Below are 19,086 nucleotides of genomic sequence, written 5' to 3'. Positions count from 1 at the left end.
TTGACCTTTAGAAGACTTGTTAACACCTTTGCGGTATGTACATAGTGTGTGGAATTTTCGTCTTACTTGCCTTGGTGTTCCCGTTCCATGTGCTGGTAAACGACACAGCATTTTACTAATCAACTGAAGGGACAAGAAAGAAAGACAGACCAGTTATTTTATTCAAAACTTTTAAAAAGTTAATAGACAAAAACTGATAAATTATTCTCATTGCATCAATGAGACATACATCACAAGGGTTTCCTGCTGCCCCTGGGAAACGTGCACTACGACTACCGTATTTTGTTCCCTACCAGCCCCAGTTTCCTTTAAGTCATTCTGATGTAGCAGTCCTGTATGAAACGAGCCATTAAATCTTGTCTCGTTAGGTTGTGTGCCATGATTATGCCTCAAAGCTCTGACAGAAGTGAGCTTGAGGTTTCTTCAAGATTTTTGGGATAAGAGAACCTATAAGACATGTAATGCCTTACTTTCACCATACTGTTGGAGGTGTACTAGCCATCACCAAGGCAGAGTACGCAAACAAAGAAAATTTTCAGTATTACAGGCATTGTACGCAGACTTACTAGCGTGGCTCAGGTGCCCATCAAACATCCTTAAAATGAAGTGCTTCTGAGCCTTTCCCTCAAAAATAACTTAGTTCTCAACCACGTGCATTTTTCCTAGAACAAGTCCAGCAGTGTCAAAGTTGTACAAGGGAGCAACTTAAAGCATTCTGTCTGATGTTTATACTCGCACTTTGGCCAGACAGAACATCCCACAGATCCTTTTTCACTATGTGAGCAACAGCAGCTTTAAGCAATAGTTCGCTCCAACACTGCAGAACCTCTGACCTGTAGTGCCATTACCTCAAACTCAGTGCTGTTATTTCTCTACTCTGAAATTATGGTACCAAAAATATAAAGCAAGGGGGGAAAGCAGGAAAAAAATGGAAAAAAAACAACTGTACTCCTGGCAAACTCAGAGTAAGTAAAGAACGCACAGATAACTGCTTTACATTCCTTCCATCTTTCTGCTACAAAACTCACCCCTACGTCCTTCTACAGACAAGTTTTAATTAAAAAGACCTTACAAGACTGAAAAACATTGCTCAGAACAGCTTAAAGTACTCACTGGGGATGCAGGAACACTTAATCTAAGCAGCAGTTAATTCTAGCACCGCAGCTCTGAAGCAAATCTTTTTTTACCCTCTTCTCTTTACAAGGCCCAGGCACAGTTTACACGAGCTTTTAGGGGGCAGAGGGAAACAATGAGACAACATAAACATACATCCTCAACAGCTTACAAATACTGAAGCTTTATCCCTTTGTCCTTCAAACAGCAAAATACCCTCAGTTTGTCACTTCCTCTGCAAGAGCTGGAACAAGCTGGCTCATCTTCAGTTTTAGCTGCAGTGTGATAAAGGCTGCTCTTTCCAGTTCCCATATCATTATTTTCCTGCACAAGAAAAATATCCACAGGAGCAAGCTTTGGTTATAGAAGTTCACAGGGGAATAAAAAGTCCGTGCTCTTGTAGCTGCTGAGCACATGGACATTCAATCTTTTTGTATTCCACAGATCAGCTTCAAGTTTTGGGGAATACTTGAGGACTGGACAGCTTCAGGCTTAGAAAGATTTCTTCTTTTCTGGACTGAAAGGCAGATATGAATAAGTATGAAGGAGGCAAGGGGCTAAAGGACATTTTAAGACAGCATCACATCTTAACAGATAAAAACCTAGTGGTACTGTAGCTGAATGTTCTAGTGCAAAGAGTCTAGAGGCAGCTCCTGGGTAGCCAGCTGTTTCACTCATTCAGGTGCGCGTGATTTTATCTGGAGGCATGAAACCTGTGTCACCCAGTGTTCGGAGTGCCACTCTTCCATTTGGCCGTATCACCAAGTGAGTTATACTGCCATTGTTAAGCGACATTCGCAGCCAGCCTTCTGGGGGGAACTGCAATGCTCTATTAAGACAAAAAAGAAAAAAAGGAAAGAAAAACATTACTGCTCGTTCATCAACAGTTATATTAACATGAAGTTGACAGCATCACCTTCTGTTCCAGATAATAAAAAAATGGTCATTTTGCAGCTTGCATTCAAATGTCCTACAGAGTCAGCTTTGCAAAAAAAAAAAAAAAAGAAAAAGTATTGGTTTTGTGCAACAGATACCAAACTGCAGTTTTGGTAACTGGACCAGTGTCAAGAATACACTTCCGTAAGTGGATTCCAGCAGATGGATGTGATTAATATAGACAGGATTAATTCAAACTGACAGAAGGTAGAAGCTCTCGTGGAGTCTGGTAGCTGGGAGTGCTCTGAGCAACCCAGTACCAAACAGGATGACAGAAGCTCTATGCGCAGCTGGTCATTAGGCCAAGTGCAGTAGCACAAAACCCCGTGCTGTTCAGGACAGGTAGAGCACGCGGCTCGCTTCTCCCCAGTAAGTCTCCCCAGGAGACCACAGGCATAAGCAGCACACTGCACATATGCACCTACCTCTGTTGGGAAGGCTAAAATAGCATAACTAGTAACACCAGAGAAGAGGTGAGGTACTGATATACAGTTGGTTCTAGTTACCAGCATAGAAAGAACTCACCAGAACTGTTTTCATTAATGATATCGTTCCCCAGAAGAGAAAAAAGAGAGAACCTTCTGCTTTCTGTTCAAATACGGTCTCACAGGTCTTTTTAGTCTCCAGCTATACTAAAATTCCTAACTGACAAGCCTCAGAGTTAAACCACTTGCAGTAACGACTCAAGAAAATAATAACTCGTCTCAAACATCTTTTGTCTTAGATACTGAGGAAAAAAATGGTTTTTGACTCTACAACAGTCCTTTAGAAAGTCTAAAAAAAAAAAAAATAAAAAAAAAAAAAAAAAAAGTAAGTAACAGCTACAGTCAAGCTAGTCTCAAAAGGAACACTATATGGATTGCATGTAATTGTTATCAGATAGCCCATAATGGTAGATATCAAAGGTAAGGTGAAAAGAAAATGGAAGAAATAGCAATGAGAAAAAGTATAAAGTATTTCAGAAAAAGCCTAGGTAGCAGAAAGACGATCTCTTTTGGCACAGGGAAGAATACTCTGTGTACCTGATCAATAATCTTAAGTATAGCAATTTTGAAAAGCTCTAAAGCAGTCCACAGAGCAGACAGGCTAGCATGTAACTAGCTCAGCTAAAATAAGCTAACCGAAATTGTTGCAGCTATTGATCAGATTAAAGTTTAATCGTATCTATCCTGCTCGAGACAAATTATCTAACAGATACCACTTTGCTGATGAGGAGAAAGAATAAAGCAGATGCAAGCGACTGGATAGGGAGACAGGAAAAGATCCAGAACTGTTTTCTCCTTCACGGGCCACCTTGATGTTAGTTGAAAGATGCCCTCTTCCCTCCAATCCAATACTGGATGTTTTGCAAAAACATACCAATACAATTTGAACATAATACAAAAAAGAAATCAACTAATAAAGAATCCCCAAAACTAAATCAATCTTTCATTATTTAAGATCAAATTCATATCACCTCAAAAAGAGGCATCCAGTCAGATGCTCTATTTGTCATCTTTTCCAACAGTCTACACAAAAGTATTATCTTCAGGATTGTGTGAAGCAGAAGCATGCGGTATTTAAGAGACTGTTCAGACGCACAAAAGTTATCAAGTCTCACTGATTTGGCCATTTTCACTTTCACTGTAAAGTGTTCTCATTTTCACATATTTCCTATATCTCCAAATTCATCCTGTGAAGTTGCAGGAGCAGTTGCTCACAATGCAAGCACTCATCTCCAGCCACCTCAAACGCACAAATCAACACATCACCAAGCTCAGCAGTGCAATATGCCAACATGATTTCAGCAAAGCTATGACCTTCTGAAGAACAGGGATGAACATGCAATGCAACACATACCTGCAGACAATGTAGCGGATCACGTTGGCATGACAGACAAAGATCTCGTAGCTGTCTTCTTCCTGCTTTGCATCAGCTCTATGAATGAAGTTTCGAAATGCAGCCTCAATTCGAGCTCCATCTTCGTAATACTGCTAATGGCACAGAGTTCAGAATTAAACATAACTCAGAGCAGCATGCGCCGTTATCTGCGTTTGCAGATGGGCTACATCTTCTGTCAATTTCTTCTTTAGAGGGGTCCACACTTGAGGCTCAACTAACACACCAATTTTTAAGTTATTTCACTGGTTCTGTACACTTACTGAGGAGAAAGAAACTATGCAATTATCTAAGGTTTATGATGAAAAGCATCAGCTCAGATACCATGAGCTATAGCTTTTGTCAATTGAAGTATATTCAAAAATATAAAAATGAAAATAAACAAAAAGTAAGTAAAAAGTTACCACAGCTTCTGGTTTCCAGTGAGAGACTGGAGGGTCTGGTTCTATAGGTGCTCCCTCTCTCAGCAGATCAGTACTAATTTTTTTGACTCCTGAAATATTAAATACACATTCAGAAAGGAGTTGTTACTTCACACGTCCCTGCAAACAGACCCACATCTGCTCAACAGATTTTTTTTTATACTCTTTGAGGAAGCTTTCCTCTCCACACTAAAGACATTTTAGTCTAAACATTTCCCATCAAGGTGCGTACATATCTCCAACACAACTGGTTTGTCATCAGCAAGGTGAAGTTTATTCCAACTGAGAACAGCCAAAACAATTTGGCATAGCAAGTTGACTTCCCAGTCTGCTGCATTTTGAAGAACTGTATTTGTAAGGGTATTAATCTTAATGTTCATGTTCACTAATTAGGCTAATTAATGTTAATGCTACACTTTTGATATGTTAATATTTATATTAATATTTTAGTCTGAGGAAGGGAACTTCTTTTTAAATAGCAGCACAAGCAAGAAAGCAATCACTGATTGTGTAAGAGAACTGACTTTTACCTAGCTATATCTTACTATCTGCTAAAATAACAAAAGAATGCCCTAGACAGAACTATCTACAGTCAACTACCTTTAAGTTTAGATTCTGGTGTGTCTGAGTGTCAGGAAAAAAAAAAAAGCGCACAACGTCCCAAAGCCCTGCAAACAAAGCAGCCACTCACACAAATTGCAAAAATACTTATCACCTTTGAGCATGCCACATCTTCCCCTGCAGGTAGGAATAGCCCAGCACACAATAAAGGCCTGTTAGCTAATCCATCGTACATCACTACAAGAACTGGAGTTTAAGGCCCTCTTCTCACCTGCACTATTGCCCCCTGAGACCAAGTAAGGACTGAGACAACCATGATGACCTGCAACAGCCCTTGCTTTACAAAATGCCTAAGAGAAGAGTAACCAGGAGAGTTATCTGACAGGAACATATACAGGCACCTGCCAGTCACTCAGAGAGGCAGCTCCCACTTATATTTTTTTAAGATAAACTGGAAACCAGCAGAATTAGGGGTGTTAGTTTCTTTACAGACATATTCACATATTCACATAGAAGTTGGCTAACGGCTCAACTACACCTTAAGGACAAGCTTAGAATTTTACTGGAAGCAGTTCTAAAGATCATAAGATGCTGAAAAATTAACAGAAGTCACTTACCTGGAAGGTATTTGCTTATAATTTCAGTTGTTTCAGTTGCTCTTGTCATGGAGGAGTGGATAATCTGATCAAATTTCAACCCCAAGCTTGCAAGCCTGCGTCCCGTCAATTCAGCCTGCTCTCGACCTTGAAAAATAAGGCTAGATCAGGAAATTAATAAACACAACCCACTGTTTAAAGAGAAACCTAGCTCTGTAACTACCTTTGAGATAAGATTAAGACAAAAGCCTTAGCCCTGGGGAATTACATCGGCTAGTGTGAAAATTTGCTGAAAAACCTTAAAAGAACAGCAAATTTCATCTATGAAGTTTCTTTAGCATTAAGAGTTCTTCAAATGCCTAAAAGCACGTTCTAATGTTTGGATTTAGAGGATCAAAAACTGAAAAAACAGATTTACTTGTACCATCTTTCTGACACAAAGGATCCAGAAAGTGGATTAAGCTTTGGCAGTGAGACTGGAACAGAGCTGAGTTACCGACCCGTACTCATGAGGACGGCAGCTCATGACAAGCACTTTTCTTAAAATAAGAAGAAAGATGTTTTTAGTAATACATACCAAGTGGGGTCAGAGTTCTATCTTTATCAGCCCGGCCATCTAAATTGTATTGAGAATGACGGATAAGGAAGATGTGCCTGGTGGCTTTTGCTTTGCAGTGATCTAAGCGGGAGGCAAGCTCTTCTTCCCCAGTTTCTTCATTTTTCTTTTTGAGGTTGATCAGAGCCAGTGGTTCACGCCTAAACACACACATTTAAAACATCGTTTTTAGATAGGGGAAGCTAAAAGACAGAGGAATTCTACAGATGAATAATCTGACTTATAGTTGAAGAACTAAAATTGACGCTTTAGCCATGTATATTGCAAAACTGATTGAAACCACCATGCTAGAACTAAAAGCCTGTGTTAAAAAAAAATAAGGTAAGTTGATGCCATGGGTTAAATGTATAATTGACAGATACATTCAATAATTTCAAACACCACCTCTAAATGAATTCTAGTGATTAAAAAAGCAAGCAATGAAGAGAGTTAAATCCTAGTATAAACAGATGATGTCCACTAAAACACACAAAAGCTACAGTCTGTCTGGAACAAGAAGATTATAAACATTACTGGGGACTTTATATTGAACTCCTGATGATTTAATAATCATTCTCAAAATTTTCAGTGAAAAATCACAGGCACCCTGGTAGGTTACTTGACAGGAAAAAACAACCAGGAATTACACTCAGGAAAAGAAAAAGAGGTGTCAACTGATTCCAAAGCAATTAAAATGTTTCACACCTGTAAGACCCTGTGATAAACTAAACCTACAAAATTTGCACTTTATCAACCACATTAACTAAAACAACAAAACAATATCCTAGAAATATTTTAGCTTTTTGAAGTGCACTCAGAGAATTATTTTGTGCTTTACATTAGGTCACATGAGGTCTCTCCAGGAACTCGTTTTTTTTATTTTTAAGCTTGAAGCATTCATTTATACTTTCAACTTTTTAAATCACTCTCTGCCCTGAAGCCACTTTCATCTTTCTTCCATTTTGTCACGCTGCACACCAACCTTCCTCTCTGCATACCATCCGTTGCCCTCCTCTTGCACATCACCCATTCCTCAACAGGACACCGGGCAGATCTTCTTCCCCTCGTCCCCCCAGGGAGGCAGATTAGCGGCACAGATTTCCTGCTGCTGACACCAACGCTGCACTATCATCATCAACCCTGTCCAAATCTGCCTCAGATTAGTCCCCTGGTCCCCTCCCTGCACTGAGCCTCTACCCGTTAATACAAATCCACTACTATGTCTCTCCATCTCGGATTATAAAATGCTTTCCCTTGATCTTACTCCTAAAAGAACAGTTAAATTTATTCAATCCATCACAGATTTCACTTCTTCCATTATTATAATTAAACCTGCTTCTGTATCTGTTAATCGATTTTAAATCAAAATTATAGTTTTACTCAGTTTGAGGCAAAGTAAATTGGTCAAAGAGAACTGCCGCCTCACATACCTGCAGTTCAAGGATGGCATTCGCCATAGTAAAGACAAGATTTCTGCTAAAGAATGAGGCTCAGCACCTTCCTTAAACCGCTCCTAACATTCAGCAAAGCATTAAAAATGAAACAACAGCCCAACAACATGAAGTTCTGTTGCTATTTCACAGGATATGCCTTTTCATTCAGTAGAGATGATGTTGGAAAGATACATTAGAAAACTGAAAAAAATGTCACGAAAATTCAAGCACACTTGTAAATGAACATAAGGATTAACTCACCTATGGCAGAAATGCCTGACAAGAGATACCTGAGTGAAGGTCCTGCCCTCTCATCCCCCAGCACCTCTGCAGTTACTTTATGCTAACATGTGCTTTAACAAGTCATGAGGAGATAACCCAGCTTAACTACAGTTTTAGCATAAACTAGTTTTTTTTAATTAAAAAAAAAAAATACAAGCAGGAAAACTGAATACTGCTAAAGCTTATCTTCACTAGGTTCTTTTAGGCTGCTGAAATTCACAAATTGACAAATGGAGCTTTCTGCACTCCCTCCTAAAAAAATCCCCAAAGATCATAGCTGGACAGAACTTTGCTGAAAAGCAACAGCAATATTTAGGACTGTCTTTAAGTGCAATTAAACAGCAAATGCCATTTAATCCATGGCAGTGCCCTTTTCACCTCTCTTCCAGGAAGCCCTGCATGTCACTGAAACACATCAGTCGGCCTGACAATTTTTTAAATTCTTGTAACACACTTAAAAATCCAGATATTTCTAGTTTTATTCCTCATAAAACTATTTGCAAGAACCATTTAAAAAATGAAGCCATAGAATTTAGACAATAATTAAAAGCTTTTATTCTCCCCTCCCACACCAAGCTTTCCAGTTAATAGGCACTTAATTAGGACACCTTTCAGATAAAGTGCTGCCACGTGAAATGAAACTGTAACTACTCTTCTCCCAAAAGCGAACTGTACAACATGCTCCTGCATGTACAGGAGACCCATGCAACACCCTGGGTGTATCACCTGGTCGGATCAACAGGATGTCTGTAAGTACGGTATCTGCATTCTTCTGTGTCAAACTTCAGAAGGATGGTTGTTAAAAGTATATTAATACATGTGGTTATCTGCTCACAGAACCATTCCCCCAGCCTGCCACCCCAGAAGTGTATTTATAAGGCATTTAACAACCTCACCCCAAAGTCAGAACTGAGATCTCAGCCAGGTACTGCCAAAACCATACAACAGGCGGACAGTGAGGAGCAGGCAAAGGGGACGAACACGTGAGGGTCACCTGCATAACACACTTCCACCACTGTTTGCACACTAACACAGTGAGGCAGGACGCTGCCCTTAGCTGCTGTTAGCTGTCACCCCGCTCATTTACCCGGCAGCTGTGACAGCTCCCCCGGCCCTAACACAACCCCTGCACCCAGCTCAGGGCCAGCCGCCAGCAGGAGCAGAAGGGCCGGGACCTGCAGCTACACAGGCAGCTCCGGTGCCTACCTCAGGCTGACTTTTGAACGAGGTTAAAATGAAAATTAACCGCTTATTTAACGAAAATCGGTTTGATTTCTGTAATTGGGCGTGTAGAGGCCCCTATTTATACAGGCGTTTCATCCTAGAGCATCTCAAAAAAAAGAGAAAAACGATAATAATAAAAACCCAGGACACAACAAAAGCCTGTTAGTGCTCAAGTTCGGCTTCACCACGATCGCAGCGGAGCCTGACCCGAGCGTCCCCGGGGCGATAACCCCGGCACCTGGCACCTGAGCTCAGCCCGCACCCCCTCACCGAGCCCCCGGTGCCCCTCGGGCGGCCCAGCCCCACGCCGAGCGGCGCCCCCCAGGTCCCCCCCACACCCCCCGGTCCCCCCCACGCCCCCGGCCGCTCACCTGTCCCAGTTGCTGTCCCAGTAGCCGCCGGTGCCCCCCGCTCTCTCGATCCAGCCGGCGGCCGGCGGGCAGGAGGCGGCGGCGGCGGCGGGCGGCAGCAGCAGCAAGCCCTGAGGCGCGGCGGGAGCGGCGGGCACGGCGGCGGAGGCCCCCGGCCGCGGCTCGGCGTCGCCTCCCCCGCTCCGAGCCGGCGGCTTGCCCACGGCCACGGCGGAGAAGAGGACGGAGCCCCCGGCCAGCCCGCAGGCGGCCAGCGCCAAGGCGCGGCGGAACGACATGGCGGCGGCGGCGGCCGCGTGCCTCGCCTCGGCCTCCCGGCGGCCCCGCCCCGCACGGAGCGCGGCGGGAGGCGGGGGGCGAGGCGCGGCCGCGGGCTCCCGTCAGCGGGGAAGGCCCCGGCCCGGCTCCGGCTCCGAGCCCGGTCCCGGTACCGGTCCCGCTCCTCCCGGCTCCGTGTGGGGAAGGGCCCGCTGCGCTGCCCCGAAATGGCGGCGGAGCGCGGAGGGGCTTCCCCGGCGCTGGCAGAGGAGGGCCGGGGGAGGCTTGGCCTCGGTGGGATGCTGCGGCGGGGGGAATGCCCGCAGCCGGGTGGCTCAAAGGAAATGCACCGCGTGTAGGTCAAAGGAAAAGCACGTTAATTAATGGTTCGCGGCGACGTGAGCTGCCTCTAAATTACCGTGCCTGGGTGCCGCTGAAGTCCATCCATAATAGCATGTGTTTGTTTCTGCACCAGTCAATTTAGCTTGCAGCAATCGTGTATTACTTCATATGTACTTCCTTCTCTTGTTTTCTGAATCAAGGAAAAAGAAAAAAAAATCTGTTGGTCAACTGATAAATTCGTCTTTTTTTTTTTTTTTTTTTTTTTAATAAAAGCACCCCTTTAAACCTCACCCCAGAAATACTTTGACAAAGCTAGTCTGCTACTGGTATTCGTAGTATTCATTTTTATGCAGAAAGCACTCAAATTCTATCTATATATACAGATATACAAATCGATACACAATATTACTTTAACAGTTGCAGATTTTCTAACAAATAGCCTTAGCAGCAATTGCCCCCTTTTCCATGTCTTTACATGTCTGCAACCCCAAAGACCTATTAGGATCCATTAAAATGAAAAAATGAGTTGCCATAGCTCAGTTAGGATTGTTGGTTGGGCTTGGGTTTGCTTGTTTGTTGTTTTATGTTTTTTTTGTTTGTTTGTTTGTTTGTTTGTTTGTTTCTTTTTTAGACACTAACTTCAGTGGTTTTTTTACATCACTGAAGTTAGTACCATTTTAAGAGGTAAACCAAACTAGAATTTGACATTGCAACTCTGACACATTGGGCCTTAACAGCATACAGACATATTTTTCTTGAGAAGTTGAAGTCTGCTGCTATTTATCACAGCTCAGTAAGTTTGAAGAACACACACTCTTCTCTTTCCTACCATGCCACATAATATTGCTTAGCCAAAGCTTCCAGTAATGTGATTTAACTGCTAAATTTCAAATGATGTCATGATCAATACTTTAAAGCTTTGTAAAAATTTATTTGCAAGCTAAAAAAACACAGAAGTCTTGGGGAAAGGTAAGCAGAGCCTGCCCCTCCCACACCATTTTTTTTGTTTTTGTTTTTGTTTTCCAAGCTGACATCCAAAAGTCATCGCTGATTTCTACCTCTTAAATTCAGAGTTTGGCAAATGCTGACAGAAATCCTACTGAATCTGTGTCTCAAGATACCAGCAGATTTTAGAGATGCCATTATTTAGACTGCATAGTTAATTATGCATTCTTATCATTCCCATCCACCTGCTGAAACCTCACCTCCCTGCCCACATTCCCCATACTGCAAATGGCATTATTCATGTTACGCCACTTACATGCCAGCTGGGTCCAGAGTTTCCAACAGCCAGATTTCAGTCAGTGTGATTCCAGGATAAGCTCCGTTGGAGCCTGTTCCCTCTCCACAACCACCACAAATCTGCTCTGCCTGCTCTCAGAGCTAATGCGCTCCTCATTCTGCAGGACTTACAGCTGAACAACAAGCACACTGGGCCTGCTAAAGAAGTTAAACCAATTTCCAGCTTTCTCAGCTGAGTGTCTTTCCCCTGTCCACCACTTTGTGTCTCTGCCTCACACATGTATGGATGGTGTGGACAGAGAAATAGATCCGACTGTATTACAGGTCCTTTCACTCTTGGACATTTTACAGATCAGCCGTGGCCCCCACAGGGCAGACAAATGAATCAGAAACCCTGATGGAAATTGCTACAGACTAGACCTAGATTTCATTTGTTTGTTTTTCCCCTCCTTTATCCTTCTTGCCTGCGTTCTCCGTATTTAAGGTATTGATTTCTCTTTCTTCTCATACAGCTTTAAAAGTGTAATTTTATTATTTTTCTTTCGTTCAGCTTGGAACTAGCCTAGAGGCAAGTGTGTGTAATTATGCTATATTTATGCTGTGTATGTTCTTTCTTATCCAGAGCCCCAAATGAAAAAGTTTATTTTCAAAACTTCACATCCAAATCTTCATAGAGAGCACTGTTCTTTTTCCGCAGCTGTCAGTCACGCAGCTTCCTGCAGATGACTTCTGAATAGTTCCTTCCTGCATAATTCCTTTTCTTTTATGCCCCATAACACCCTTTTTCCTTTAACTGTCCCAATTGTATCCTATGCCTCTTCCCTTGCAAGCTGCCCTCTGACCTTGAATCCCAGCTCACGTGTTTTACCTCTAACAACTCATGGAAGGGGGAAGCCTGGGCAAGATGTCTGCGCACATCAAAACTTCACCGGATACCATCACCCGCTTGAGGGCAGGGACAGGCTGAACCTGGATGGGACAAACACTACAATTCTTGAAGAGTCTCTGAGTTGCTTGAACTGAGGTCTAAAATTATATGGCTCAGTTTGCAATTTCAGTGTTACTCAAGATGCACTGATTGCACAAAATGTCCAACACTTCAGTTCAAATTCCCAGTTTAGACAAAGGGAAGTTTCCCGTGTGCACAACTGGCACCAGCTGATACCGAGGCTGAACACAGCCCACTGTCAGAAAAGTCTGAGACTGTTGTTAAGCAGTAATTAAACCTGTTTCCTCAGCACAAATGTTTTGCTGAAAGACTGGTAAATCTCACTGCGTTAGAACAGGAAAATGGATAATATTGATTGTTTGCCTCAGAAATGCCTTCTTTGCCTCAGAATGCCTTCTGCATTTTGGATGTCATTCTTCTGTGATAAACCACCATCAGAAATCTCCTGTGCGGATGCTCACATTCCAGTTTATTTTTGGTTGCCTTTGGTACTATTATACTTACACACTTTATGTGCAAAAGTCTTTTGAGATTATCTTAGATTTTGACTAGTAAGTTCAGAAATGTTATTTTAAATTAATTATTTACTGTTTTGTATAGCTTGTTGTTCAATTAGGTTAAAAAAAACACACTAGAATAACTTGTGTTACCACTAGCTCCATAAGTAGTCCTGCACTACATTAATAATTACTTAACTTCTCGCTCTTTGTTGTATAGGTAGGTTGTTTTTGTTGTTGTTGTTAGTTTTGTTTTGTATTAATATTCATATTGCTACTATTCTAATCCAGTTTTATTGTGTTGTGTTTCATCTGTGAACAGAAAATCCACCTAAGAGGATAACAACCAACTGATGGTACCCACTAATGGAATTATTCTGTTAGCTAAACCAGTAAATGTTTGTGCTAATGATGCCATAGGTCCAATGCTCAGGGATGACTCCCAGTGGGGTTATTCCATTTCTGTGGCTAGATGCAGAGATACCTTCAAGGCAGGTGCCCAAGGCTAAGATGGCCTATTAACTATGTTGTGACTGGAATAAAGTAAATCGGAAAGCCAGTACGGTTCTCAGAAAACTTAGTATGGATGGGACCTGACAAATGATGTTGGTTTCCCCTGGCAGGCAGAAAAAACTTATGGCAACAGCAGGAGCAACAGCAGTTCTCGGGGGTAACTGCACTGCAGAAGGAATACGAAGAACTTCTGTTTTCTGGATCTCTGCAGGGATGCGTCATTGCTTGGATGTTTTACCATTAGCTACAGGGAGAGCAAGAGCAGGTCCCTAGTCTAAAACTGGCAAGTAAAATTTATGAACTTTCAGGCATTTTTTAAAACAAAACAATTAAAGTAATAAAAGAGCATTTGAAATGAAGAAAATGTGTTTTTGAAAAGCCTATTCCATGACCCCAGGCACATTTACTCACAATATATCATCTTTCCACTGTAACAAATACAGCTGTAAATTTATTAGCAAAAGAGAGAAACAGAGAGGGAAGAGAGAGAGAAAAGGAAACATTAGGTCATTGGATCCAAATGTATTCAGACATATACTGTGGGCTTACTGCTGGCCTTCTTAAAGGAAATATTGATGTCATCCTGGCTTCCTTCAAGTCCAGCAAAATTTAAATGATAGACTAGCTTAAACTATTGGGTTATAAAATGATGTCTACTTGAGCTCACTTAATACATTTTTAGAGAGCAAGAATACTGCTTTTAAGCAACATTGGTTTGCATGACTTAACCAGATAAAAAAAAAAAAAAAAAGTAATTTGAAGCTGTGATAGTGGCTTTGTGACCATATCTGACTGCTTTGCTGAAGAGTTTAACACAACTATGCAAGTACGGTGTTGGTTAAATACAGTACAAAATCTAGGGAGATTTTGCTGTGAAAGGAAGTCTACATACACTTATGCTAGCAGTGATTCAGATCTTGAATTTAATCTAGGTGTTGTGAATCACATGCTAGAGGATCCTTCCGCTCTCTTTTGGCCACAAAAATGTGAGAGAAGCTCATTTAGGATGAAAGACTTCTCTTCCCCCAGACACACTCTCCATAAGCATATTTAAAACTACATTTTACCTTATCTAAGGCAGAAAAAGTCAATCATGAAAGATTAACCCACTTAATTTTAAGCTCACAGTCACCATCTTTGCAGCTGAAGTACAGTGAAAGGAATTTCTTTAGCAATCTGAGTATCGCTGGTAAACAGAAGTACCTCGATACCACTGTGAGGAACTGATCTTCTTTCCCAAGGCTGTCTATTTCCTTACTCCTTTAGTAAGGAGTAAGCCTCTTTACTAAACTGTGACTAAAGTCTTATTAACTCCAATAATTTAAAATTAAAAAAAATCCCCTTGTAGATTGTCCCAGAATGATTGAGACTACAATGACAGGGCAGCTTTAGGATAAAAGTGTGTCTTCTGCATATTAGCATTATGAAGCCTTTCTCTCTGATGGAAAGTGTGAGAAAAGAGCTGCTACACAGAGTGAGAATAAAAACTTTCTGGAACACTCCTTCATAGGAGTTACCTGCCAGTTCCTAAATTGCTCTAAAATCACAAGGGTAAGTGCCTTGAATGGGGCGTTGCAGATTTTTTGATGTCACCCCATCACATACAGAAAATAAAAGAGATTTTCTTATTACAAAAGTTGAGCAGACACTTTTGTGTTTTCAGATTTAGGCACTTATCAACAAGTCCTTCTCAGTGACTTAGCTTTTAGGCATTTAAAACCAGAACACTTCAGTCTACCAAACACACAGTTACAAATCAGAAGACACACCAAAGTGTATTTGTGAAAGGAAAGACTAAAGCAAAGCAAAAAAAAAAAAAAAAAAAAAAGTAATTTCTAACCTGGTAAATTAGTTATATTAATACAGTCTCTAGACTTTCCATTAAGCAAACATCCATTTCTGCCCCTAAAAAAAATATTCATGAAACTAAGGGTTTATAACAAAAATACTAACACTGCATTATCTAAATGTAATGCTCTAATAAATAACGATGTATCACGCCAGAAGGGTTTAATTGGAAACAGATGGTCTAAGGAATGGAAACATAAGCAGAGTATTTTACTGTAATCACTATCCAGGAAACAAAAAAGGATTTGATATTATTGCCTCAAGAACAGCTCTGCCCCCCAGCCTTTTTGTCTTAGCTAACACTAAACTTACTTTGCTAACGAAGCACAGGTGCTGTTGATAGCTCACAACAATGGCACACCGTTCAGGCATTTTTCTTAATCCTGATTAGCAAGTGAGAGTTAGCACTTGCTGCTTTTGCAGAGTTCAACTAATCTCTCTTTACAACCAATTTCTTTACTTTTTTTTCCTGTTTTAGAAAACAATGAATTTGGAGTTGCTATGAATTTCAGGGTTGGCTTCTGTTGCATTTGATAGTGTGAGTCTCTACCAAGCATGTGGTTTAGGCACCACAGTCCAGGCCCTAAACCCTGCTCTGATTTCAGGTGCATTGACAAGCAATTATAAAACCTGATCTGTGACCTTCACTTAGCAGGGAAGAGAGCACTCTGCTTGCAAAATCAGGTTCTGAGAGGTACACAATAACACAGTTTAGGGGATTTCCAGTTTTAATCATCCCTTAATGCTTTACAGAAAATACAAAGGCAAAATTCTAGTCCTCTCAAAATGCATGTTGCAAAATGTTCCTCTCTGTCAGGAGCTGGTTCACATCATCCCTGCTTTACTTCAAAAAAATCACCCTTGCAATGAGCTTGGCACAGACTGTCTAAACCCTGCTGTTCCTCTTTGGAAACAAGCATTTAAATGCAGTGTTTTCACATACAAGCCCCACTGAGACTATGTAGGAAAAAAAAAAAAAAAAAAAGCGGGATGAAATAGTTTTTTGGTGAAGTGATGCTAACAGCAAGTCTGGAGAACCTGCAAGATATTCAGCTACATACGTGTCATTCTCTGCTGGTGACACGGCAGAAATAGCAGCTGTTGCTGGGTTCTTGCTAGACGAGCTTTCTGAACACCACCCCCGTTTTTAGAGACACTAAGACCCATACAAAGCAAAGCACTTTCTTAGAGCGTGCCTGCCTTGTCTAAAAAATTACGTTTGCAGAAGAAATAATGATCTTGACAGACGTTTTTTTCAGGTTTGGATGTTTTTGCAGAGGTGGTATTTTTGCATTTCAATCTTTTCTCTGTAATGCTGAAGAGTATTTTTTTCTTCTTCACCTCTCATGAAAGCTCAGAAAATCCCATAAACAGGTGCTTACTGTGACTTCAGGAGCTTGGGGCCTTAAAAATCCCAAGCATACAATGATCAGTCCATATAGCTTGAGAATTAAGATGTATTAATGGGACATTCAATTGTTTAAATACAGATGTTTGCTTAAGTGTCTCATTACAGATTAGTTGCACCACCTAGTAACCTTGGTGCAAAACTAGGAGCAGGGAATTCTGGAATATTAATTGCTATTCTCTTCATTTAGTGAGAAACAGCCTGACAGCGTTGTTCTGGGAGCTCCACAGACTGTCTGAACATAGAGCGGATGTGGATGAGTTTCAGGCTGTGTTCATTGGGCTTACAGCTCTAGGGAGAAAGAATACTGATGGAAAGGTGAATTTGTCCCAGTGACCGTATTTCTCAAGAAAAATGAACATAATGTACATCTGTGTGACTGATGACACAGAAATAGCCTTTCCTCTCCTGATAGAAATAAGCACGTCACTGAGCAGTGCTGTTTCCTGATGGTGTGGCTGAGAGCCATCAGTTCCAAATAAGAGTTAGTACTGTTCCTGTGTCTGTTCAGGGTTTATTTTTGCCTAAACACAAAATGCAAAGGTCAGGACTGAGAGCCTAATCTGTTACAGCAGTCAGCACCTGGAATAGTTCAGCTGAATCTTGTGGAATTATTCCAAACTTGCATAAGTATAGTTGAGACCTGTCCTACAGCATAACATCCCCACCCCAGATCTAAATCTCCTACCTGGGAGTAGCACATACTGATTTTATTTCACCTGAGGTTTTGGGTTGTGATTTATTTATTTATTTATTTATTTATTTATTATCAACAAGGAGAAAATTATGGAGAGCATCTTCTCATATTACAAATGCTCATTACTACACATTGTCTTTCTGTCTCATTCCCAATACTATTAAGTGCAGAACCTAATTATCCCCATTTATAAATAACTTTCTTCATCCTATCTCTATCCAACAATGTTTTGGCAGGCATCCTCAGCAGGAGATTTGAAATTATGTCCCTGCCAAAAGCTATTGCTGCTGATGAATCACAGCACACACACAATTAAAAGGCTGTGGTTCTTATTATACATATCTACACGCATACATATATACGTAAATAGTGTGTGTGTGTAGTGATGTGGAAATTCTGTACAGTATTTGCCAAACATATCCCAGTGTCAGAAGTGGCCACCTGGCTTCAAACTAAGTCTGTTTCTGAATGTCTTTGCTAGCTAAGACTTACAATAGGGTGCCAAAGGTGTCCCTTGTCTCTGGTGATATGGACTAAACAAGACATTAAGCAGCCCAACGAGGATCCTGTATATTGTTAGCCCACTCTCACATACGACCGGACAGGCACTCTTCACACGATGGGATGTATATGCCAATCCCATGGCCAGATGTGCAACCTGCCACGGCAGGATCAACCATTTCTCCCTGGCACGTGCTCAGTTCCAAGCAGTCATTAAGACTTCTGGGAGTAAGCTGGGCTCACTCCACGTAAATTATTGTGGTGGTTGTGTTTTGTCTGTAAATCAGGCAAAACGGCCTGGTGGCTTTTTCTCCCTTCCAGATGATGTTACTTAGCTCACTTGATCAAATTTCTGCTAATGTATTCATAAAATCCTTGGGGTTTTAAGGGAACCTCAGGTGAAAATCAGCCCTCTGCACGGAGCTAGTCCGACCAATATATCAGTTTAAGTTATCAAAGTCCTAAGTCATGGACTGAAGTGATTAATTTGTTCTTGAGCATGTAATTAGGTAGTCATGGAGCACCCAAGGAACTAGGCTTCAAAAATCAACAGCCTCGACTAAAGAGAGCATCGCTTTCACAGCCTCTGCAGGAGATTGCAAGGAACAACAGCAGCATTAATGTTGCACTAGAGGATACCTTTGCTGCTTTTCTCATCCAGTGATATGGTTTTCACAACATCCTGTGGCAATTTAATCTATTTTCTTTAAAAGGTTCTGCCTTGTGTTTCCATTCTGCTTTTTGGTGATTTCTTGTAGTGCTCACTACTTGTGCTGTGGGAAAGAGAGAACACTCATTCCTTGCTTGCTTCCTCCACGGCATTCATAGTTTTACATCATTTAAACCAACCAATTTCAAGAGAGAGTTCTTGATGGGAGGAGTTTCAGAGAGAAACTCTGAAGAGAATTGTATTTCTATTCTGATTTACCACTAGCATTTTACTGTTATAACCTGGTGTCACTTACCAGTGACTTTGCTTCAAATAGAAGGAATGTATGAAAACTACTTTAAGATGGTTTCATTAGCTAAAATAATTGTTGCTATTAGCAGGAATTTATGCAGCACACTTTTAAAAATATTAGCAAAACCTACATACATCAGCCACTGCTGTAGCTATAGCTGAAATACACAGTATACTTTTTTTTTTTTTAATCTGGATTTCAGATCCTGTGTGACTTTATATAGCTGCAAAATGAACAGTAATAAGCAATTTACTGTAACTTCAGATTTAATTTATATTTTGTAACAAAATTAATGTCATGTAAAACATAACTTTAAGCTGCAAATTGGCCTAGAAAATTACAAATGTTGCCTTCATGACAACTTCAACAACTTGGGAAGGGGAAGTACTTTTACAAAGCATCTTTATGTTTCTTTATGTTTTTTTTTTTTGTTTTTTTTTTTTTTTTTTAATGGTTCA

General features: G+C 41.0%; 1 protein-coding gene across 2 annotated transcripts; it reads right to left on the bottom strand.

The window, feature by feature from the left end:
- Positions 1 to 139: 139 nt before the first annotated feature.
- On the bottom strand, positions 140 to 9,786 carry PGAM5 (PGAM family member 5, mitochondrial serine/threonine protein phosphatase). 2 transcript variants are annotated; one of them, XM_082774239.1, is made up of 6 exons: positions 9,412 to 9,786; positions 6,084 to 6,262; positions 5,528 to 5,653; positions 4,332 to 4,420; positions 3,889 to 4,019; positions 140 to 1,942 (listed from the first exon to the last, which is right to left on the bottom strand). In XM_082774239.1, the coding sequence occupies exons 1-6, from the start codon at positions 9,687 to 9,689 to the stop codon at positions 1,792 to 1,794; spliced, it is 954 nt and encodes a 317-aa protein (XP_082630365.1). In that variant the 5' UTR covers positions 9,690 to 9,786; the 3' UTR covers positions 140 to 1,791. The 2 variants fall into 2 exon arrangements, with proteins under 2 accessions (XP_082630365.1, XP_082630364.1); XM_082774238.1 differs by having other exon boundaries at positions 3,889 to 4,022; positions 9,412 to 9,783.
- Between the last annotated feature and the right edge of the window lie 9,300 nt (positions 9,787 to 19,086).

This window comes from Aythya marila (genome assembly GCF_965140915.1).
Source record: "Aythya marila genome assembly, chromosome: 17".
NCBI lineage: Eukaryota > Metazoa > Chordata > Aves > Anseriformes > Anatidae > Aythya > Aythya marila.
This window is presented reverse-complemented; position numbering and strand designations above follow the sequence as displayed.

Bases quoted from the DNA above. Each gene is read 5' to 3' on its own strand.
- PGAM5 (XM_082774238.1), bottom strand. From the start codon at position 9,689: ATGTCGTTCCGCCGCGCCTTGGCGCTGGCCGCCTGCGGGCTGGCCGGG. The intron at 4,023-4,331 runs GTAACTTTTTAC...CTGTGCCATTAG, and splicing joins ACTGGAAACCAGAAGCTGTG to CAGTATTACGAAGATGGAGC. The intron at 1,943-3,888 runs GTATGTGTTGCA...TTGTCTTAATAG, and splicing joins ATCCGCTACATTGTCTGCAG to AGCATTGCAGTTCCCCCCAG.